The sequence below is a fragment of the Balaenoptera ricei genome, chromosome X (genome assembly GCF_028023285.1).
Source record: "Balaenoptera ricei isolate mBalRic1 chromosome X, mBalRic1.hap2, whole genome shotgun sequence".
NCBI classification, from domain to species: Eukaryota; Metazoa; Chordata; class Mammalia; order Artiodactyla; family Balaenopteridae; genus Balaenoptera; species Balaenoptera ricei.
Window position 1 is genome coordinate 98,653,532 of NC_082660.1, and position 20,131 is coordinate 98,673,662.

A 20,131-nucleotide genomic window follows, 5' to 3' on the forward strand; every position below is an offset into this window, starting at 1 on the left:
CAACCTCAGAAGCAATTGGGCGGGGCCTGCAGAGGAAATGACATAAGCATCCCCTCGAAGGTGATCTTGCCAATAGATCCTGGGAAAAGGGGGTCGTTGCAATATTGCTGTGCGGCTTAAATAGAGGTGAGTCTCTAAAGACCAGAGGTGGCTCACCGTGAGGCCCAAGTGCTCGACAATGAGACAGATGGGTGCACCTGCCTGATAACTGGATAACAAGGCCAGCCTCATTAACATTCAAATACGTTATCAGTGAGGAGGCGAAGATCTCTCTAAGGCCGGGGCAGCTGACCTCCCTCAGATGCAGCTTGCTCTGCAATAGGCCTCCCCACAAGGTTTTTGCACAACTCAGTGGAGCTTGGAAATTCACCAACTCCATCACACTCTGCCAACAGAATGTAGGCTGAGACTGGCACCCATGCCAAAGGGAGCCCCAGCTTTGAATATTTGGCCAGTTCCTGGGCTCTGTTTTCCTGCTGGCCATTACCTTACGGCTTGTTTCTCACCAGCTGCTTTTCTGCTTTTCTTCTTTGGAAGGCTGCGATCTCCACTGGTTGCAGGCCATGGCCCACTTGCCTGCGGGGCAGGAGAGACGCAAAAATAGTTAACGAAGAGAGTGTGGCAGAGAGGGGCATGGGAAGATGCTAAGTGTGATCTCCACTTACCCATCTTTGCCCACTGGTGGAGGCACGGGAAGGGGCTTCGTGAAGCCTTTTTTTCCAACCAGCCAGAATGTCTCTTCTGTGCCTTTGCCCTTATTATAGAAAATACGGAAAATCTTAAACGTGCTATAACCAGTTTTCCTAAAGAAGTCCTTCTGGTCAATAGGGTGCAAATATTCCGTTTGGCTCAGAAACTGCCTCTGCTTTCCCCTTATCACCACTCCCTGGAGTCTTCCTTCCTACACGGCTTCTTTGCCGTATATACCTAAGGCTCAGACAAGCTCCATAAGCTGCCACAGCGGCCAGATGAAGAGCGAACAGCATTTCAAGCTGTCATCCAGATGTTTTGTCTACCCGCTGCCACGCAGCTCCATATTTGGGAATACGTGGATGTTTCGCTTCATAGCAACCAAACATCTGTACGTTCAACCAAAGATTCCGTTTGTCATTTTTGCCATGATCTTTTGGAATTAGGCAACCCATTGTCTTTTGTATCTAGAGTACATACGTTCAGAGTCCACCTCCATCCCCAACACTCCACCATCCAATGGCCCTCACAAAACCCAAAAAGGGAATAGAAATGGAAAGCACGCCATGCAACTTTGATCTTAAGCCCAGGGCATCCTGACTGCTTTGAGAAGTCTGCATTTCTGCAATGTTCTTTTCTTCCTGCCAAGGGAGTCTTACAGAGAGACACCCCAGGGAGGCCTCCACCTACAGCCCCATTAGTTGACTGTCAAGAACCACAGGTCTGAGAAGAAGAAGGGAATGTAAACTCAAGCTCATTGCCCCAGAGCCTGAGTGATGACCTCAGAAGAGCCAAATTTTCTGCCTCTGCCCTGTCCTCCCCTCTTTCCAATCAACCCTCCTCAACAATGTGGTTCTCTCTCCTCCTTTCAATTCTCTTTTCTCTGTCCTCTCATTTTCCCCAATCCGTAAGGAAAAAATGTGTTTACTAAGACTGAGAAAAGTAATGGGATGTGTTTCCAACTCATTAATCTGAAATATGGTCTCACTCTCGGCAGATCTCATTTGGAACAGTTCTAAATAGTTTAACTTAGAAATTCCAATTAGGTTTGCCCCCTTTAAATATCAAATCCATTATTCTCTATTTTACATCACATATATCCATCCCTTAACAATCACGACAACAACCATAATAATAATTAGCACATTTAATTGGAGAATCACAAAGCATTTCGCAAATATTTGGTTCAAGGCTCTGAACGAGCCCTCCATGAGGCAAGTAGGAAGAGAATACCACAACAGCCCAACCTCCATGAACAGGCAACCAACCCACCGTAAACCTAAACCTCAAATAATTGGACTGTTTGGGGCCACTCTGTTTTCAGAAGAAGTGAGCAACTTGAAAATATGCTCCCATCACTCATTCTTACATTTATTCCACCCTTGTTGTGTCAGGGCTGGGAATACAGAGATGGCTCTGTCCTTAAGGAGCTCACAGTGTAATTAAATAAAAACAATTATCAGGCCATGTCTTGGGCCCTAAACAGAAGCCCAACCTTTCTGCCTCCTCAGCTCTTTGTTTTCCTTACAGAACCTAGTACAGTGTCTCGTACAGAACAGGTGCTCAGTAAATAGACTGTTCCATTAACTGGCACTCTCATTCCTTGAGTACTTGGAATACTCAAGGTGTCATTGGACCTCATTTTGGTAAAACATACTCTCAAAACTTGACCCCGACCCCCAGCCATAGTTGACTGTTTCTCTTGAGCTCTAGGGGCTATCAGGACCGCATGCCAATCCCCAAGGGAGATTTGCAGATGCCAGGATTGTCTAGATCTTTTGGTGAGTCCTGGGACATACTGGCATGCCAAAACTAATGGTTGCAAAATAGGATGGAAGTGTTATGGACTCAGGCAAGCTTCCAAATCAAAGAGTATGCTGGGGAGCTCCAGGGGTTCTCTGAGGTTTTGGAGCCCATCCAGGAGAATTCTTAGAATCCTAGCTCTCTGTTTACCCACCTTACTTTCAAAAGTCTGCTGAAGGTGGGGTGGGGGGGAACAAGTATGCAACAACTGAAGCCTAAAGCGAACTCTCTGACTCAGTATCAATCCCTAGGCAGTCCCAGAGACCTCCCAAATAATAGCACCTTACTTTGGCCTGACACTTTTAAGATACTTTGGCACCTCCTGTCTTATTTAATCCTCACAAAAACCGTGGAAAGTAGGTTTATTATTAACCTCATTCTGCAAATGGGGTCCCTGAGGTTTATGGTGATAAAGTGACTTGTCAATAAGCAGGCATAGCTGGGACTTGAACCCAACCCTACTAGACTACAAATTTTATTTATTTATTTTTTACTATGACTTTGCTATATTTTATTGAGGTAGAATTGACATACAACATTATATTAGTTTCATGTGTACAACATAATGATTCGATATTTGTATATATTGTGAAATGATCACAACAAGAAGTCTAGTTAACATCTTAGACTCCAAATTTTAAGTGTTCTTCCCTCTACACCATAAAGCTTTTCCAACACACTGGAGTCAAGGGGCAGGTCTAGAGGCCAAAAAGCAACTGCAGGGAATTTTAAAGCTTGTGATTAATGATCTTCCTGATAATCACAGGTCAGAAGAGGCCTCCATGTTGAGAAATGGAAGCACAGAGAAGATGAAGTTACTTGTCCAATGTCACACATTGAGTCATTGATGGGACAAGAATTACAGACCAGACCTTCTGACCTTCATGACTCTGTCAATCCAACTCATTACTTCTTAGCTCAGTTGCTGGTGTGTAAATGTCCACCTCTGGCAAGGACAACAGAAACCAGCTAAGAACAACCATTTGGGAAAATCTTTTCACAATGTCAACCTACCTAAAAGGCCCTGATATATGTGATAAACCTAGATATATACAAAGTCTCAGCAAGGAGCTTCAAACTTGTTAGGAAAACAGTAACTGAAACAAGACTCATTCATGTAAGAGAAGAGGTAATGAGACGACTTATCGCCAGGCCATTAGGAGAAAAATATTGAAAAAAGCAGAAATGGCCAGTTAAGCACTGATGATTCTGTGCCAGTATAGTACAAGAGGAGGTTGGAGTGGGCAGGGGAACAGCTTCCCAGAGAGTATGAGCTTCTTGTCTCCAAATGTGTCCTCCTCTAAACTTCCTCATTTTGGTCTCTTTCTTTGTACCCCCCTCCCACCCAATTACTCAACTTCTCTGTGTTCTCCTCTCTCAGCCAATCCAATCCACATCTTTGATCCCACTAAAAGAAACAACTTAAAGCGTCATCACTCCAGTGAAGGAAATGGGATGGGGGGTAGAGGGGGGAAGAGTGTTGTTGTTACTGGATCCAAGCCTTGAGCTGAAGAGAAGAGGCTCTGATGGAGGAATTTTAAGCCTCAGCCAGCTGGAAGGAGAGGATGTTTTTGGCCATCAGCTTTGAAATCACACCTGGCTGGCCATCAAATGTAGTCCTTCTGACCCAGGCACTAGAGCGATTCTTGCTTTCCAGCAGCAGTTTGGATGGGGGAGGAGGGGGCGGGGGGTGATGGAAATGTTGAATCAGAATTTCTAAAGTGTGCTGGTGATGTGGTCTTATTGGGGATATATTGCATGCCCTCAAAGGACAAGGAATCTTCTGTCCCCAAGTCCCTACTAGGTAATAGCCAACACCTGCCTCTGGCGGGGAGGTAGAGGTACAGAGACAGAAAAGATCTCCCCTCCTCTCCCTTCCTTTCTGTGGGTCTTACTTCCTATCCTTATCCTTCTTTTCATTGGCCTTTCCTTTCCCCTGGGGCACCCTCTGTTCTTCTCTCTCAGTATCTCCCTCTCAATCTCTCTTCCTCAGGAGGCCCCTGCCACCCCAATAACCAAGGCCTGACATGGCCTTAGGGGAAGCCTCTCCCAGCCTCTTCCCCCAAATTCCCTGGGGTAAGGGAAACTGTGAAGTTGCAGAGGGCCCTTTTGAAGTAGTCCTGCTTTTGTATGTGAACCACCCAAAGATGTGATTGCTCTTGACTGGTATTTGGGGGGTAATAAAAACCATGGGGATGGGGGTATATTTTTCCTTTTCAGTTTCAAAAGTGGCACCTCTTCAGCTCTTAAATTCTCTCTTAAATGCGGGAATCTGTGTCTAGTAATACAGGCAGGCAAGTGTTTCAGGAAACCAAGCCACCTTTGTCCTCTTCTGCTGAGAAATGACCAAATATATAGAGGGATCACAAACGCCTTGGGTGATTTGATTCATTGCCTAAGTAATATCGTCACCCACATCCTATCTTTGCGTTCTCTGCAGAGGTGGGAAAGAAACCTCTGTCCCCTAATAAGTGACCCATCTCCCCTGCTAGAAGATATTAAGGATCTATTGGAAGGGACAAACTAGGACTAGCCATAAAGGGAATTAATTGATCAACTAGAACCAGGCCTTCCAATCTTTGACTTCTGAAATCCTTTTATATGTAAATTGCCACTATTTGGGGTAGGCATGCAAATGACAGAAACAAATTGTGCATCATTCAGTGCCCGGATTTTGCTTTGCCCAAGAATAATCACTGAGGAAATAATTTTCATGGACAATGGTATCATAGAAAGACTACTGAATGGGAAGTCAGGCTTCCTGGGTTATGGCTTGACTCTGCTATCAACTGACTATATGACCCTAATCAAATTACTTCACCTTTTTGGGCCTTGGCTCTTCATCTGAAAATGGAGTTAAATTATCCAATCTCTAGAGTCTCTTACAGCTGGGACAACCAGGGGCCCTGGGGTACCCAGAGGAAGATGAAAAGAATCCAGTGGAAATGGTGAAAAAAGAAAAAGGAATATTACTATAATCCTGAATCCCAGATCAAGTGATAGTCTTAACAGAGAAAAGGCACTATAAAATGTTTGTCTTTCATCAGAACTGACTGGTCCTTGGGGAAAGACATAAAGCCTCTCTGTAAACAGGGGGTCAGTGTTGTGGATGAAAAATCAGAAAGGAGAGCCACCAAGCAGATGGACAGAAAACCCAAACTCCCCAATACTGTAGCACTGCCACATACTAAATGAAATGGAAGTTAGAAAATGTAAATAATAGTGCCGCTCACTGAAATGCCAAATTCTGGGCAATTTTTTAAGAGAGAAAAATGCAACTCCTAGTCAGAAAAATGCAGAGGGATTTTAACGATCCTTCTCACTGTAGCCATATTTTAAAGGAATGAAAAGTGAGGCAAAAAGGAACAGTCTTTTGGGAACCAGAAATGGAGCTGGAAATTCTGCCCAAATTATAGTCAGACACCCAGGTAAACTCTTTCAGCAGACCATGACCTCTCCAGGAGCAGGTGTGTCCAAGTGGTTTGACTCAAAAAACAAAAGGACATTATACCTTGAGCTCTGTCCTTCCTCGAAGCTCCACTTCATAGCCTTCACTCAGGGTTCGAAGAATTATCACCGTGCTGTGACTGACGTGAATGCGATAAGCTGTAAAAGCAAGAGAGGCATGACTTTGGATCTTTTCAGGTAAAATCAGTGAGAAAAATATTAATGTAATAAATGCCCCCACTTCTAAATGAACTAGACCCTAAACAAAGTCCCTGAGAGGGAGAGAGAGAGAGAGAGCTTTAGTTAGAGTTTCACAGGAGGAGGGGAGGGAGATGGATGGCCTTCCTCACCAGGCCAAACACCAAATAAAACATTAGCTGTAGCACCTATCAGCCTCCTAGACACTATCTCAGATGAAAGACCATGCAGTAGAAAGGTGTTCATTCAACTTGAGGTTTGAGATGAAGAAAAAAGCAACCACTACTTTGCTCTCAGCTGAAGCGTGACCTCCTCTGAGGGAAGTTAAGCTTCAGCAGCCACTCTCACAGGCTGCTGCCGGGACTGAACCCCCAAGGTTTGCACATCCTACTTAAGAGGCAAAAGGGTGTCTCTTCCATATACATCCATCCAACTGTCTTTCAATATTGCTGAACTTAAAATAAAACATCAGTGAGAAATGTCCCAAGACCTCTGCCAACACTCTGTGGTGACTACATCTATAGCTGTCCTTTGGGTGTGTGCCTCATGTGTGTACACACATGAATGGATTATTTTCCAACTAATAATCCCAACTTGGGATGAGAGCTTTATATGAGGAACTATGACTAAAACTTCTTTTTAGAAATTAAGTGTAATTCTTTGGTGAAGAACAATCATTGAACTGAGGTAGGGTCCTTAGCTGTCCTGAAAACTGTCATCCTGTGAAGTAAGACCTTGTTCAAGTTGTGTTCAATAAAAGTCCAAGACAGTCTCACACACACTTGAGAAAGTAACTCTTTTAGAATCTGAGTAGCAAGTCATGGCTGAAAAGAACTGCAAGAAATTTCTGCTGTGTTCTACAATGACTTTCCTTCTCTTGACAGCTCAGTATTGTTTGTATCTTCCTCACTACCTCATGGTCACCCAAAACCTCTGCTCCAAAAAGCTTGTCCCATCCTTAAAATTCACCTAGTGTGTCCCTAGCCAGCCCTATGTGTGACATTCCACTAGCATCTTGTTGTGAGGGAACATTTCAGTAGAATAATCCTACTGATGGGGAACGCACAGCTCAATACGGAGAGATGGCTCATTCCAACCACCGTCCAGTTGTGTGGCAAGGAAGGTCACTCCAGGGCTGGGTTACTAGTCACTTCCGCCCCAGAATCAGTAGATTCAACTGAGCATAGAGGAGGTATTGATGAAATTGATTTTTAAAAAAAAATAGACCTATGACACGTCCTAGTCTCACATCCAACATGAAGTTAGTCTACCTCTTTACAGATCTTCACTCAGGAGTGGCGCTTAATGTCGTGTTTCAGTCACACACTGCTGTGCATGATTCACTCCATTTTCTCCTTCCTAGCCGATCACTGGACAAGGTGCTGCCCGAATCTGAAAATTCACTTTCTGCTCTCAACTCTGTATTTCCAACGTGACATGTGTGGAGTGGGTTTCCCTGGTGAAGACCAGAATATGACTTCAGTGTTCTACAAGCTTACAGCAGTCCAGAGTACGGTGCCAAATCTGCATTGCGTTTCCATGATCAATTTCACTTCATCTTGGGTTGCACTATCCAGAGCAAAGTTATATGCGTGCAGCAGTTCCTGGATGACTCCTTCCATGGCCTCTGCCATATCTGTGGAGTTCGAAGACTTTCCCAGATGTCAGAAAATTTATTCTGACAACAGCTTCTAAGAAGTTCCATGCTGCCTCCTTAATCATGGCTGCACAGGCTAGATTGACTAAGACTGGAGCCATTGTGCAAGGCTGTTTCCACACATGAGTGATGAGGAGGGGGGTCAGACAGGGCACCACCTACTGTGATATAGGCCACCATCATCAGGGACTTGTTTACGTATATTGCTGAAGTTTGGGAAGAGCTTGTCTTGCTTAGTAGCTGCCAGAGCCAGGGCTGCTAAGGGCTTAAGTGGGTTTTTTTAAATGTAAAATCCATGAAAACTATATATAGAATCTATTGTGGTTCTTGATGCTTTTTTTATACTAGCTTGAACGAATCGCTTTGCTCAACCATAATATAGGTAAAGCACATTTTGATTCTGACATTGCCTTAATAGTAGCAGGAAATAACCAAGGAAGAGTTGCCAGCAGTGCACAAATGACATAATGGTTTGTACAGTTTTCTTCTCAAAGAAGTAGGGAGAAATGGTATCTTTGATACCATGCCTGTTTTGGTAGAAGCTAAGAGTTTTATATACAGGCAAGTTGAAATTAATTATTTCAGAATTCCAAGCTCCTTAGATTGAGGGATTATTGCTAGCTAAACTTGAGGGCGCTATTTGATGAAGCCAGAACTCCTGGGGTCGTAATGAGTTCAAAAAGAGGACTAGAGCAGCAAACAGCAGCTGGCTGGGAGACAGCTGGGTCTGGGTGTGTCTCCACAAACTAGCTGAAAAACTGAAAAATGTCAGTCCCTTACCTATTTCCTTTTTCAATATGACGCTCCCAAACCCACCGGGTTGGCCAATTTGTTCCTTTACCCAAAGGATTTTTTTGAGTTGTTTTGATCAAATTGTCTGGCTGTTTCAGCGTCACCTAGCTACAGCTTCACGTCTAGAACAACATCATGTTCAATCCAACATCACCCCCTGCTGGTTTGCCATTAGAGACCAAAATAATGTGTGTTAAATCTTCATCTTCTCAAGTTATCTTTGATTTTTCTTTGAAACATTAAAACATCTCTCTGCTCTCTTTCCCCTCTCTTTTTTAAGAAAATATTTATTTATTTATTTATTTATTTTTATTTGGCTGTGCCGGGTCTTAGTTGTGGCTTGGGCGGTTTTTAGTTGCGGCATGTGGGATCTTTAGTTGCGGCATGTGGGATCTAGTTCCCTGACCAGGGATCGAACCTGGGCCCCCTGCATTGGGAGCGCGGAGTCTTAATCACTGGACCACCAGGGAAGTCCCTCTTTCCCCTCTCTTGAGGAAGAATCACTTTGTCAGTAACAGGAGGTTACCATCCCATCCATCCCTCTAGAAGTACTCACGTAACCCTGTTGATTCCATCCGAGAAGCTGTGTTCACAGTGTCTCCAAATAAGCAGTATCTGGGCATGGTGAGGCCCACCACTCCAGCAGCAACCGGCCCTGTAGAGTAGCAGGCAATTGGGAGTATAGTCAACAGGTATGCATCCAATGCTAATAGAGAAACACTGCCAAGGGAAGGAATGCAGCTGCGTAAAAGAATAAAGTTGCCACTAAATAGCTCTGGGCATCTGAAGGAAGTCTTAGAGTGAGTAATGAACTCTTTGCCCTACCAGAAAGCAAATTTATAACGATGAAGAAATGATTACCCTTCTGATTTATACCTTTGTTCCAAGTAACAGTTACACCCAAGATGCTTATATCTGTCAACAGGGACAAATAAGCATTAAACCCAATCAGAAAAGCCTGGGCAGGGATTCAGGATCCAAACATGTTTGTTGCAAGGGAAAAAATGTGACTCTTTCTTGTGCCTTAGGGTTGGAAGGAGGGATCTCATAGGGCTGTCTCCCAAATTGTGTCTATAAAGAGAATTATTGCTAAGACAGTTGGAAAATCTGAAAAGAAGTAGAGTTGACATTCAACCATTTGTGTTAGGTGCATGGAAGAGTAGTATATAAAGATAATCTGAGAATATTTTCTATTTGCCCTTAGAATGGTTTTTGTTCTTACATTTTAATACGATCATGTTAAGTGTTCAGAGAGTGAACATTACTTGAAAAAATCTCAGCAACCATACTGAAAACCTAGTTCAAGATGATCTAGACATTTCTCTACCTTCACCTTTCTGGTCTCTGTTCTGTTTCTATGTGAAAAGTGTTCAGCATTATCTTTTTGCTGTTTCCTGAATTAGAGAAAATAATTAAGTGTTTTTGCTTCAAAAAGTTCTTTCTGAACATTAATTTTTAAGAATAAAAGTAAATAAAAGTTATGTTTCTCATTTTAATTCATTTCTCACCCATTAAGAAGCATTCATTAAGCCCTGAGCTAGGCACCAAGGGGAATGAAAAGTGTAGCACATGGTCTCAGTTCTCCAGGAGTTTATAATCTAATTGAAGAGAAGAGACTACCAAACTGGAAGCAATTAAGCAAAAACCCAAGACAATGTATGGCTGAGGCAAGATAAATGGCACGGGCAAAAGTGCTCTAATAGTTTAGAAAATGGGGGAGGGGTTGCTTATTAAGACCTGGTTCAGTCAAAAATGGCCCAATGGAGAAGGCAAGATTTGATTTGGATCTTGATGGGGGGTAGGATTTGAGTAGGAGAAAAGGGACATAAATCAAAGGTTTGTGGTTGGGACTGAGCATGGAATTTTGGGAAGCTCTTAGAGAAAGCAGTCTGCTTAGTTCAGGTGCCTAAGGAGAAACTAGAGACAAGTTTGGCTATTGGGTTGTACAAGATGGCGGACCTTGAATCATTAGAGAATTTTGAGCAGGGAATTACATGATGAAAATCCTTTTTCTTTTTTTTTTCTCAGGTCAGTGTATAGAACGCGTCGAAAGGGGAGAAAGTAAAACCAGGGAAAACTGTTAAGTGTAATAGCAGTAATTCAAGCACAAGGTTGTAAGTACTGGAAAGGAGGTGATGATGGACGGAGGGCAAAAAGGAGTGATAAAAGAGAGACATTATCAAAGGAGAAGTGTTGACTGTCTGATTGACAACCATGAGGAAATTGGCATGGGCTTATGAGCTTACACTGGTTTGTGGGAAAAGATGACTTGAAGCTTTAGATATGCAGAATTTGAAGTAATGGTGAATCATCCAAGAAGAGATGTGCTGAGGGGGGTTGTTGATGTGAAACTGAAGCACAAATGGGAGAGGAAGGCTTTTCTTTAAAAGAAAAATACTGAAAACCTGCTATGTGCTAAGCATTCAGGATACAAAAATGAGTAAGATCTGGTTCCTGCCATCAAGGAGCTTACAGTCTAATGGAAGGACAGGCAAGCAAACACAGATACGGTGATGACTATGAGAAGGATGGATAGAAAGAAGCAAGAGTGGAAGCAAGAAGATGCTATTGCAGTGATCCAGGCAAGAGATGCTGGTGGCCTAGAGTTAAGTAGTGAGAGTCAAGAAGAGAAAGACAGAATCAAGAAATACTGAAAAGGTAAAACATTTAAGACTTAGTCATTGGTTGAATGGTGAAGGTCAGGGTGAGGGAGGAGTCAAGGAGGGTGACACTCAAGACTAACTGGAATAACTAGGTGAATGGTGGTGACACCAACTGAAATAGAAAATAAGTACAGGAAGAGGAAGCTGATTATGTGGGAAGAAAATCACTCTGTTTTGGATCTGTTGAGTCTGAGGTCTGTGTGGAACATTCAAGTGGAAATGTCAGTAGAAAGTCTGATATATAGGGCTGAAGCTTAAGGGAGAAGACCGGTGCTGAAGTTGTAGAGTTGGAAGTCATCAGCACACAAGTGGTAGTTAAACCATAGACATGGATGAGATGATGCAGAAGAGCATATAAGGGGAGAGAAACAGTGGATGAAAGACAGAAACCTGAGGCATATCAATATTTAAGGGACAGATAAAGACAGAAGAGATTATCAGACAATGGTAGAAATGGAAGCCAGGTTGGAGTGGGTTGAGAAATGAATTCGAGGTCAGGACATACAGAGAGCAAGGCGATCACAGCTCAGAGCTTTGCAGAAAATGTGGGAGCAGTTAGAGAGCAGGGATTGCTAAGAGAGCCAGTAAATGAAATGGAGAAGAAGAATTCAGAGAGTGACGAGCAGGTCATAAAAGCCAACTGAGGGAGAATCGTCAAGAATATCAAATGCTGCAGAGATAAGGGCAGACTAGGACTGGGAAAAGTGGTAAGGGCTAAAGCCAGATTGCAAAGGGGCTAAAGAGGCAATGGATAGTGAAGAAATGGCATGATAAATGTCAATCATTCTTCTACAACATTTGGTAGGAAAGGGATGAAAATGATGGGAGAAGAAAAGGAACCTAGAAGAACAAAGCAAAGATAAAGAGGAGGGGAGTAAAGAGGGGAGCAAGAGGCTAGTAGGTGAGAGACCTGTGAAGATACCTGTGAATGTGAAGATAGGTGGAAAGGGTACAGTGAAGGGGAGTCCTGAAGACGTTCAAGCAAGTGAAGAGGCGTGTGGGAGAAAAATACTCCAGGAGTTGAGATTTTAACGAATTAAAGGAATTATCCTAAATACCACATGTGCAGGTTGGTCTTGTATCATAGTCAAACATGGAACTGTTGGCTCTAACAAGAAAGGTAGACTGGAAGGGTTTGGTACCTAGAACAAGGGCTGCTGCCCACTGGGGTAGGGCAGGTGCTGGGAAGAGCGTAAACTTGGGGAGACATAAAGGAATGATGTAGCACTAGACACCTGGATAATCCAGCTGCCAATAATCAGGGGAGAGCTACCCTCTTCCTCCCGTTTCTAGCCTTCCCTTGAGGTGCATGGGAATGTCTTCTCTTGCTTTAGCTGCTGGTTGTTACCTGAGTGCAGGCCTATTCGAATCCGGACTGGCACCTCTGGCATGTGCCGCATCTTGAAGGTACCCACGGAGCTGAGGATATCTAGGGACATGTTTGCAATCTCGGCTGCATGCCTCATGCCATTCCTCTTTGGGAGGCCTGAGGCCACCATGTAAGCGTCTCCAATGGTCTCTACCTGGAAATCAGGGGAAATAGAATTAGCAAGTAAATAACGTGTGTGTGTGTGAGTGTGTGTGTGTGTGTGTGTGTGTGTGTGTGTGTGTGTTTTCACAGAGCTTAAAGGGTATGATGGAGGCCAAGTGTTCTTCTTGTAAAGTGAGGAAGCCAGAGAGAGGCTGTCAGTGCTTCACAGGCCTGCCTGTGCATTAGAATCACTTAAGGAGCGTCACTTAAAAAAATACTGATGTCCCGGTCCCATACCTGTAGATTCTGCAGCTACTTCTCAGGTTCCTGTCTGACCCTAGAGAATTATCAGGCTCCAAATAATTCATCCTAGGAGAAGGTGCTTTCCCAGCAAGCATTTCTCTAGGTGATTTCGGGTCAATAAGCTAGAACAGCCTTAAGGAAAGTATAGGGAAAAGGAAAGGAAGGAGGTGAAAGATTCTGTTCCTTCTGCTTTGCCTCGCTAATATGATGGAGTTAGTTTTGCAGTCTCCTTGTGTGTGAGAACTCAGTCTTTTCCCACCAGCTCCCTCCTCCTGTCCTAGTGTTACCTCTCAAAGATGCAGCAATACTAGCCCTCAACTGCTTTGCAGGGGCAGTTAGAGCTGGACACCTGTAAATAAAGGCGAATGAATCTGTGCTCCTCATCTTCCCCACAGAAGTGTACTCACTCTTTTAGGTGATTAGCAAGGTGAAACTTTTCAAGTAAATCCAAAAGATAAGTAAGCTGAGGGGACTTCTATGAAATGTGCCTGTCAGACTCTGCTAGTACAAGTTTGGATCCAGTTTAAATCTATGTTCTCCTAAAGAACTGAACTCACAGAGTGCCATAGTTAAGAGCATGAAATTCTGAAGTCATACAGCCTCGTTTAGAATTGCAGATGCACCATTTACAACCTGTGTGGCTTTAGTCACGTAATTTAACCTCTCTGTGCTTCAGTATCCTTACCTGTAAAATAGGGATAATGACAGCACCTACCTCCTAGAATTTTCTAAGTACTAAATAATATACGTCAAAGCACTTAAAACCTGTCTGGTGGACAATAAGTGCAAGCCATTAGCACCACCGCCATCATTATCACCACATCATCATCGTCAAACTGACGTGTCTTGAAACAAGTCATAGGATTGTGCCTATGACTCAGCTCCAGAGAAAATTTCCTAATTGGCAATAGGCCCCTCATCATGACTTCCTATGTAGCCAATAACAGTGATCCTTTGCACCTATGGTACTTTGTACCTCAGGATGCTTCCACTCAGGGCCTCCTATACCTGGTGCAATTTGAGAAAAGGATCCCTGCTCTCAGATAAGCATGCCTACCTGCACGGAGGAAGGCAACAGTACAATGCAAATACTATATGGGAGGGAGAAACTCACTGGCTGGCCGTTATCATTGACTGGTGGTTGACGCTTCAGCTTTAATGGGTCGGTCATCCAGGAGCCCCCAGGAATATGGATGAGAAAGTTAGAAAGGCACGGAGCACGGCCACTGCTTGGCCTTGGTGTGAGACTGCTGTGGGGAATTGTGGGTTGTATAAACCAGCATAAGGACACAGAAAGGGAAGAGGAGGTATAGAAAGGGGTCTGGCTGAGATGGAGTGGTAGTAGGAGAACTGAAACTGAAAACCAATCACTAACTTCATAATTTTGTAGCAGCCTTCTTACTTCCATTTCAGATTATCAAGTGCCAGGGGAGGTGATTCCAATTTTACAGGTAAGGAAAATGAAAACACAAACGGTTTTAGTAACTCGCTGCTGGTTCAATTTTTATTTCCTTTGCACTGTGTTGTTTTTATTAAAAATGACTGAAAACTTAGATTCCATTTTTGGATGTATATAGCCCTACTCTGTCCTGAAAACAGCCCACTAGCTTCTTACTGCAGCCGTGAAGTATCAAAATACCTAACAACCTCATTCCCAAGACCCCCAACAATTGTCTGAACAGTATCAGCTGGATTGATTAAACCAGAGGCTGTGTTACTGCCCACACCGAGTCATCTTTGATTTTAGTTTCAACTGAATTAGCTTTCAGTGATTTGTTTTTCTCTTCAGGCTGCTCGAGTTCAACAAGTTAAGACAGGTAGTCTGATTCCATGGATTTTTCCTCCACCGTGGTTTCCATGTGTGCTTCTTGATTAGTTTGCAGCTCCTGCTGATTGACAGGTATGATGTCTGTTTCTGAGCCCTATTTAGGCAGCTTGGCCTAGCCCCGAGGCTCTCTACTTGACCTGAAAGGGCCCTGTCTAATCTGAGATAAACACACTGCCCTGTGTGTGATTTGAGAGTTGGAACATTTCAGACTACTGTGAAGGATCCAATGAATGGAGCTACTCATTCTCCAGCTCTACTTGGGTTCCTGGGACAGAGGAGCTGTCTAAACTGTGGGATGCCTGGGGCATCTTTCTCCATCAATAAACTAGTAACCATGTTGCAGACGTGGAAATGTTCCTGTGTAGCTATGAGATTTTTAGTCATTTTCTGCCTAGAGACAGGACGACACATACAATCAAGGGTAAAGAAGCATGGCACTGAAATGAGTGAATGTAGTCATCTGTTCTGTACTCATCTTCTGCAACCTTTGAAAGGAAGAGTGGAAATTGACAGGCTGGAGGGGTGGGGGGAAGTGGAAGCAGTGGGTTGCAACCTCACAATTAATCACTTCCCAAGACCTCAGACCACTAGGTGGGCTTTAGGTTACCCTATAGCAATCCCAGAGAGCCTCAGGTCCAATAGCTCTTTGACATGTATAATGCCAGAGTTCCCTCCTGTATAAAAACGCTACCTAAAGGAGGAAAACAAGTTTTAACAGCATGTATTAGATGTACACAAACTTTACCAGGATGAACTCTGTCATAGTTATCAACTATGGGCCAGACACCAGTACTTTCTGTATCCCCTTCCGTGTCTGCACTGTGGGTACTTGGACACTGAAGTGCAATAATACTTTTTGGCCCCAACCTCTTCTTAGTCCCAGTTCTGGAAAATAGCTCAAAAGAAATCTGACCGGCAATCTCTTGCCAGGTTGAGATTGTTGTTTTGGAAAGTGTGAAATTCTATGCATTCTATTTGGCCTTCATTTCCAATGGGAGACCAATGGAAGTAGTGTACTATTTACATTTTAATTCCTAAATAACAGCATTCAATACAATTGCATCCTTCCTTCCATTTTGGAGTACACATAGGTGAGCCTCATATCAAAATTTCTCTCTGGAATATATTGCTCTGCTAAGTAACGTACCTTGTAGACATCATGACTGCCAATGATGGCATCAAAGAGTGTGTACAGGTCATTGAGAAGATCCACCACCTCGATGGGCTCACTCATGGCTGAGATGGTGGTGAAGCCCACAATGTCGCTGAAGTACAAGGTGACCAAGTCAAAGCCCTCAGGTTCAACCGTGCAGCCCTTCTTGAGGGATTCAGCAACTGATCTGAAAACAGACACAGCTGTTCCTCAGAGGACACAGGTCTCCCTCCAGGCCACACAAAACATCTGCTAGAACACAACTTCTCCAAAAATCACTACCAAGTAAGTGATAAGGAAGAAAATGTCACCTGGATGCAAACACTCATTCTTTCATTTATTTTACAAATAGATATTGAGTGCTTACCATGTGCCAGGCACTGTACCAGGTGCTGGAATGCAGCATTGAGCAGAGAGCCCTGATCTGTACCTTTGTGGAGTTTTTTTCAACTCTCTATCCTTCCTCAGTACCCCCCCACACCAACTCTACCCCACCTGAGGGGGAAATGTTCCCAGGCAGCTGCCTTTGCATGAGACTAGTTTCCCCAATTATCTCCTAGAAGATCATGTTACAACATGATAAGGTGCCTTGGAAATTTTGGAAATTGTAGCAACACATAAGGCTTTCACCTAAGGAAGGAAAAGCGTAGAAAAACAACCCTGCTACTTTCCTCTAGGAGCTAAAAAAACTGCCTCCTTTTAATCGGTCAACTTCCAGGCAAAGTCATGAAGTGACACATAGAAAAACCGAGGCATCAAAAACTTAAATGACTAGCATGACCCACAAGCAGTGGAAAATTAGGAAGTGTGCTCTGCTCCCTTGGCTTTCCAATTCTTCTTTGATTTGAAGGTGTGACTCAAACCTACTGGGAGTGGAGAGTGTACAGGACAGGGGGAGGGAGCAGTTAGTTGATGGGAAATTTTTTTCTATTTTTAATAGAACACATTGTTACAAGCATTCACACTCCTCAGGTGTTCACACATACGGTGGTAGCATCTGTGTTAGAAGCTTTTCCGTTTTCTGTTTTTCAATTTCCAGCTCTTCAGTCCGCTCCCGGATCAAATCTTCCAGGTTGCTAGAATATTGCTCCAGCATCCGAAGCATAGAGTCAATAATATTAGTCTTCTTCCCTTTATTGAAAGTTTTAAACTGGAAGTAAACAGAAAGAGGAGCCAAGGAATTCTTACTTCTTAAACTTAGAGATGATGGAACAGGACCCCCTTATCATAAATCCCTTCCTCTAAAATGAAAAGGCAGGAGAGGTGAACCCAAGTATAAATAGGAAAAGTCACTACCCACCCTTATTGTCACCCTGGCCCACTCACAGGGCTCTTTTTCCCTGAGTAGTTCTTCCCCTACCCTTCTGGTTCTTTCAAGTCTAAGCAAAGGTGCTCTCCAGGCAGGATCCTTCAGTTCTGAGATGCTAGCACATGAATAGTTAGCCACTTCAAAGGCAGCAGGATTTGGTCTTGAGCTCAGGCCAGTTGTGAGTGGGGTCAGGGGAAGAGGGCAGGGAGTGCTCTGTTACTCTTCTAGATCATCAACCTATAAAATCATCCTTATCTTCTAACGCTACCATGTTGCCAGTTCTTGGACAGTGGGAGGTTCTTTGACCTCTTAAATATGACCCAAGATCGACATGGTAAGATCTACCCCTATTTCTTACCATGGGGTCCAAGAATAATGGTGTCTCCTAGCACTTGGCCTTCATGTCAGTCAGGGTCATGTAAAAATTCAACTGGTCTTGCCCCTGGTCCTTTAGAGGTGGCTGCATGCCACAGATTTTCAATAAGCCCTCCTGGGACCCTGTTCATTTACAGAGACAAGGAGCTTGGCATAGCGTTGGAATCACGAGGGGTAACCCCTCCTTATTGCTGTATTCAGCATGCAAAATGCTGGGTTGACAACAAGGGAAGACTGGTGGTAATTTTGCTCAGCACATGCCTAGGAATCTGTCCCGATGAACCCTTTTATACAGCTGAGCCACACGTGCTCTGTGTAGCACTCAATGCCCCAAGGCTAACACTAGGAGTTTCCTTCTGAGCCTGGTCCACATCTACGTGTCCACCAAGGTCCTACAGGTAATCTCAGTAGCCAGCTCAGATGCTTTGGGCTCCCCCTCTTGCCTAACCCAGGGAGCCTCCCTCTCTTCCTCTTCCCATTTCAGTTTTATTAGCTGCAGGGAGTTGGGAGGCTACCCTTGTCTTTCAGACAGTCCAAACTTCCACTGAAGCATTTCAGTGAGGGCAGCTCCAAGCAATCTTGTTTGAAGGTCGTATGATGTGCACTCCTTCTATCTATCACCGGCTTCCCCGCTGCCTTCTGAAATAACATCTCTAGCATCAACACCAGGGCAAATGCTTTTTCTCCTGCCTCATGGTAAGTTTTCAGAAATTTGACCTTCATGGCCCTTTGCCTTTTCCATACTATTGAATACCTGTTTGAGTGTCCTCAAAAAACTCAGCCGGGCTAATGGAGGCATTGTTACCTGGGGACACGGATGACTTCATATTCAGGGCCCCTCAGGCTTTCAGTCCAAGTCTTTCTTTTTTCCGCCTCAGATACCTGCCACTCACAAAGCATCGCAGTGCTGTACCCTAGCCAGGCTCAAAAGCCTCTCCGCCAGAGCTGACACAGCACTGGCTCTCCCAGAGAGCACCCTGAGCTTCGGTATCCTGTAGTTTGAACAAATCCCTCAACAGCATGCTCCAACAGAGGAACCACACCCTAGCAGGGCTCCCTTAGCAGGGCTCTCTCTGTCTGCTCCTCATTTTCCCCTTTTAATCCCCAACTCTAGGGAAAGCGTCAACCTCTTTAGAAACTCAGTATCTTAAGGAGAGAGCTTATCACTTTTCGTGCACTCCATTGCCTCAAGTCGTTCCCTAGAAACCTAAGGAATCCCCTGCTTTTGTACTCCGCATTTGCACTTCCTTCCATCTGGAACACCGTTTCAAACACCCCATATTTTCCCTGACCCTCCAAAAACAATCTGGCTTCACTTAAATGGGATACTCATCAGAGTTCTCTGGAATTTCCAAAGCAAAGGGGGCTCTACGAGGATCCCCATCTAGTCCAGGATCCATCTATTCCATCTTCTAATGGCCTCAATGCCATTGTCTTGCAAGTGCCTAGTGGTTCAACTCCATCTTTGAAAGGTTAGTTAGATCGGATTGTGGATGGTCTGGAACAGAGGTTCAGATAAAGAGCACAAAAACCTATCCTTGTGCTCTTGGAGGATGTGCTGGGGATGCTCCAGCACCAAAGGCCTTCAAATAGCCAATTCCACAGTATGATGAGAACCCAAGGACTTCATTTTAGGTAGGCTTCTGGGCTGTGAGTGTTAAGATTCACGGAGTCCTTACCTGGTTAAATATTTCATCGAAAGTTGGTCGCTGTTCTGCAGCCTCAGCCCAGCACTGCTTCATCAGCTGGAGACATTCTGGAGGGGCGTGCTCAGGAGGAACCACTGGTCTGTAGACAGGAGGAGGCTTCTTAAGTCTTTCTATGATTTCTGTCCAGAAGCAAGAAGAAAAAGGTCTACAGACTGTGGGGAAAGCACCAAGATTTGGCAAAGATAATTGAGTTTTAGCCAAGAATAGCGTTGGTCAGGAGAAATTACAAAAAGGCCATGTCTTTTGCTTTCTCCTTAGGTGGCCTGAATATAAACTGTATCTGAACAAAAGCTACATCAATCAATTGAGGAAGGACTGAGAAACTAATCAATTGAGCTATTGGTATCATTTAATCACACCTTTATTCTGCTTCTGCTAGATATTATTTATGTTTTCATTGAAGTATAGTTGATTTACAATGTGTTAATTTCTGGTGTATGGCAAAATGATTCAGTTTATATATATATATATACATATATATATATATATATGTATATATATATACATATATGTATTCTTTTTCATATTCTTTTTAATTATGGTTTATTACAGGATATTTAATATAGTTCCCTGTGCTATATATTAGGACTTTGTTGTTTATCCATTGTTTCAATGATCTGGCTCCTTTCACCCACCCCCAAATCATCTAAGCCTCTCAATCCCTACAGTAGACCCAATTAGCCCCCGCTGAAGACCCAGGTCCAGCCCAGCTCCAGGCTATGGGTCCTGCCTG

General features: G+C 43.8%; 1 protein-coding gene across 1 annotated transcript in view; it reads right to left on the minus strand.

Annotated features, from left to right (window-relative positions):
* Positions 1 to 488: 488 nt before the first annotated feature.
* Positions 489 to 20,131, minus strand: part of GUCY2F (guanylate cyclase 2F, retinal) — a 78,631-nt gene continuing 58,988 nt past the window's right edge. Inside the window, exons 12-19 of the mRNA XM_059910455.1 lie at positions 19,369 to 19,517; positions 16,992 to 17,155; positions 16,000 to 16,192; positions 12,599 to 12,773; positions 9,144 to 9,242; positions 6,005 to 6,099; positions 666 to 754; positions 489 to 576 (exon numbers count right to left, since the gene is read on the minus strand). Of these exons, the coding sequence (XP_059766438.1) occupies positions 489 to 576; positions 666 to 754; positions 6,005 to 6,099; positions 9,144 to 9,242; positions 12,599 to 12,773; positions 16,000 to 16,192; positions 16,992 to 17,155; positions 19,369 to 19,517 (1,052 nt within the window). The remainder of the gene's footprint in view (positions 577 to 665; positions 755 to 6,004; positions 6,100 to 9,143; positions 9,243 to 12,598; positions 12,774 to 15,999; positions 16,193 to 16,991; positions 17,156 to 19,368; positions 19,518 to 20,131) is intronic.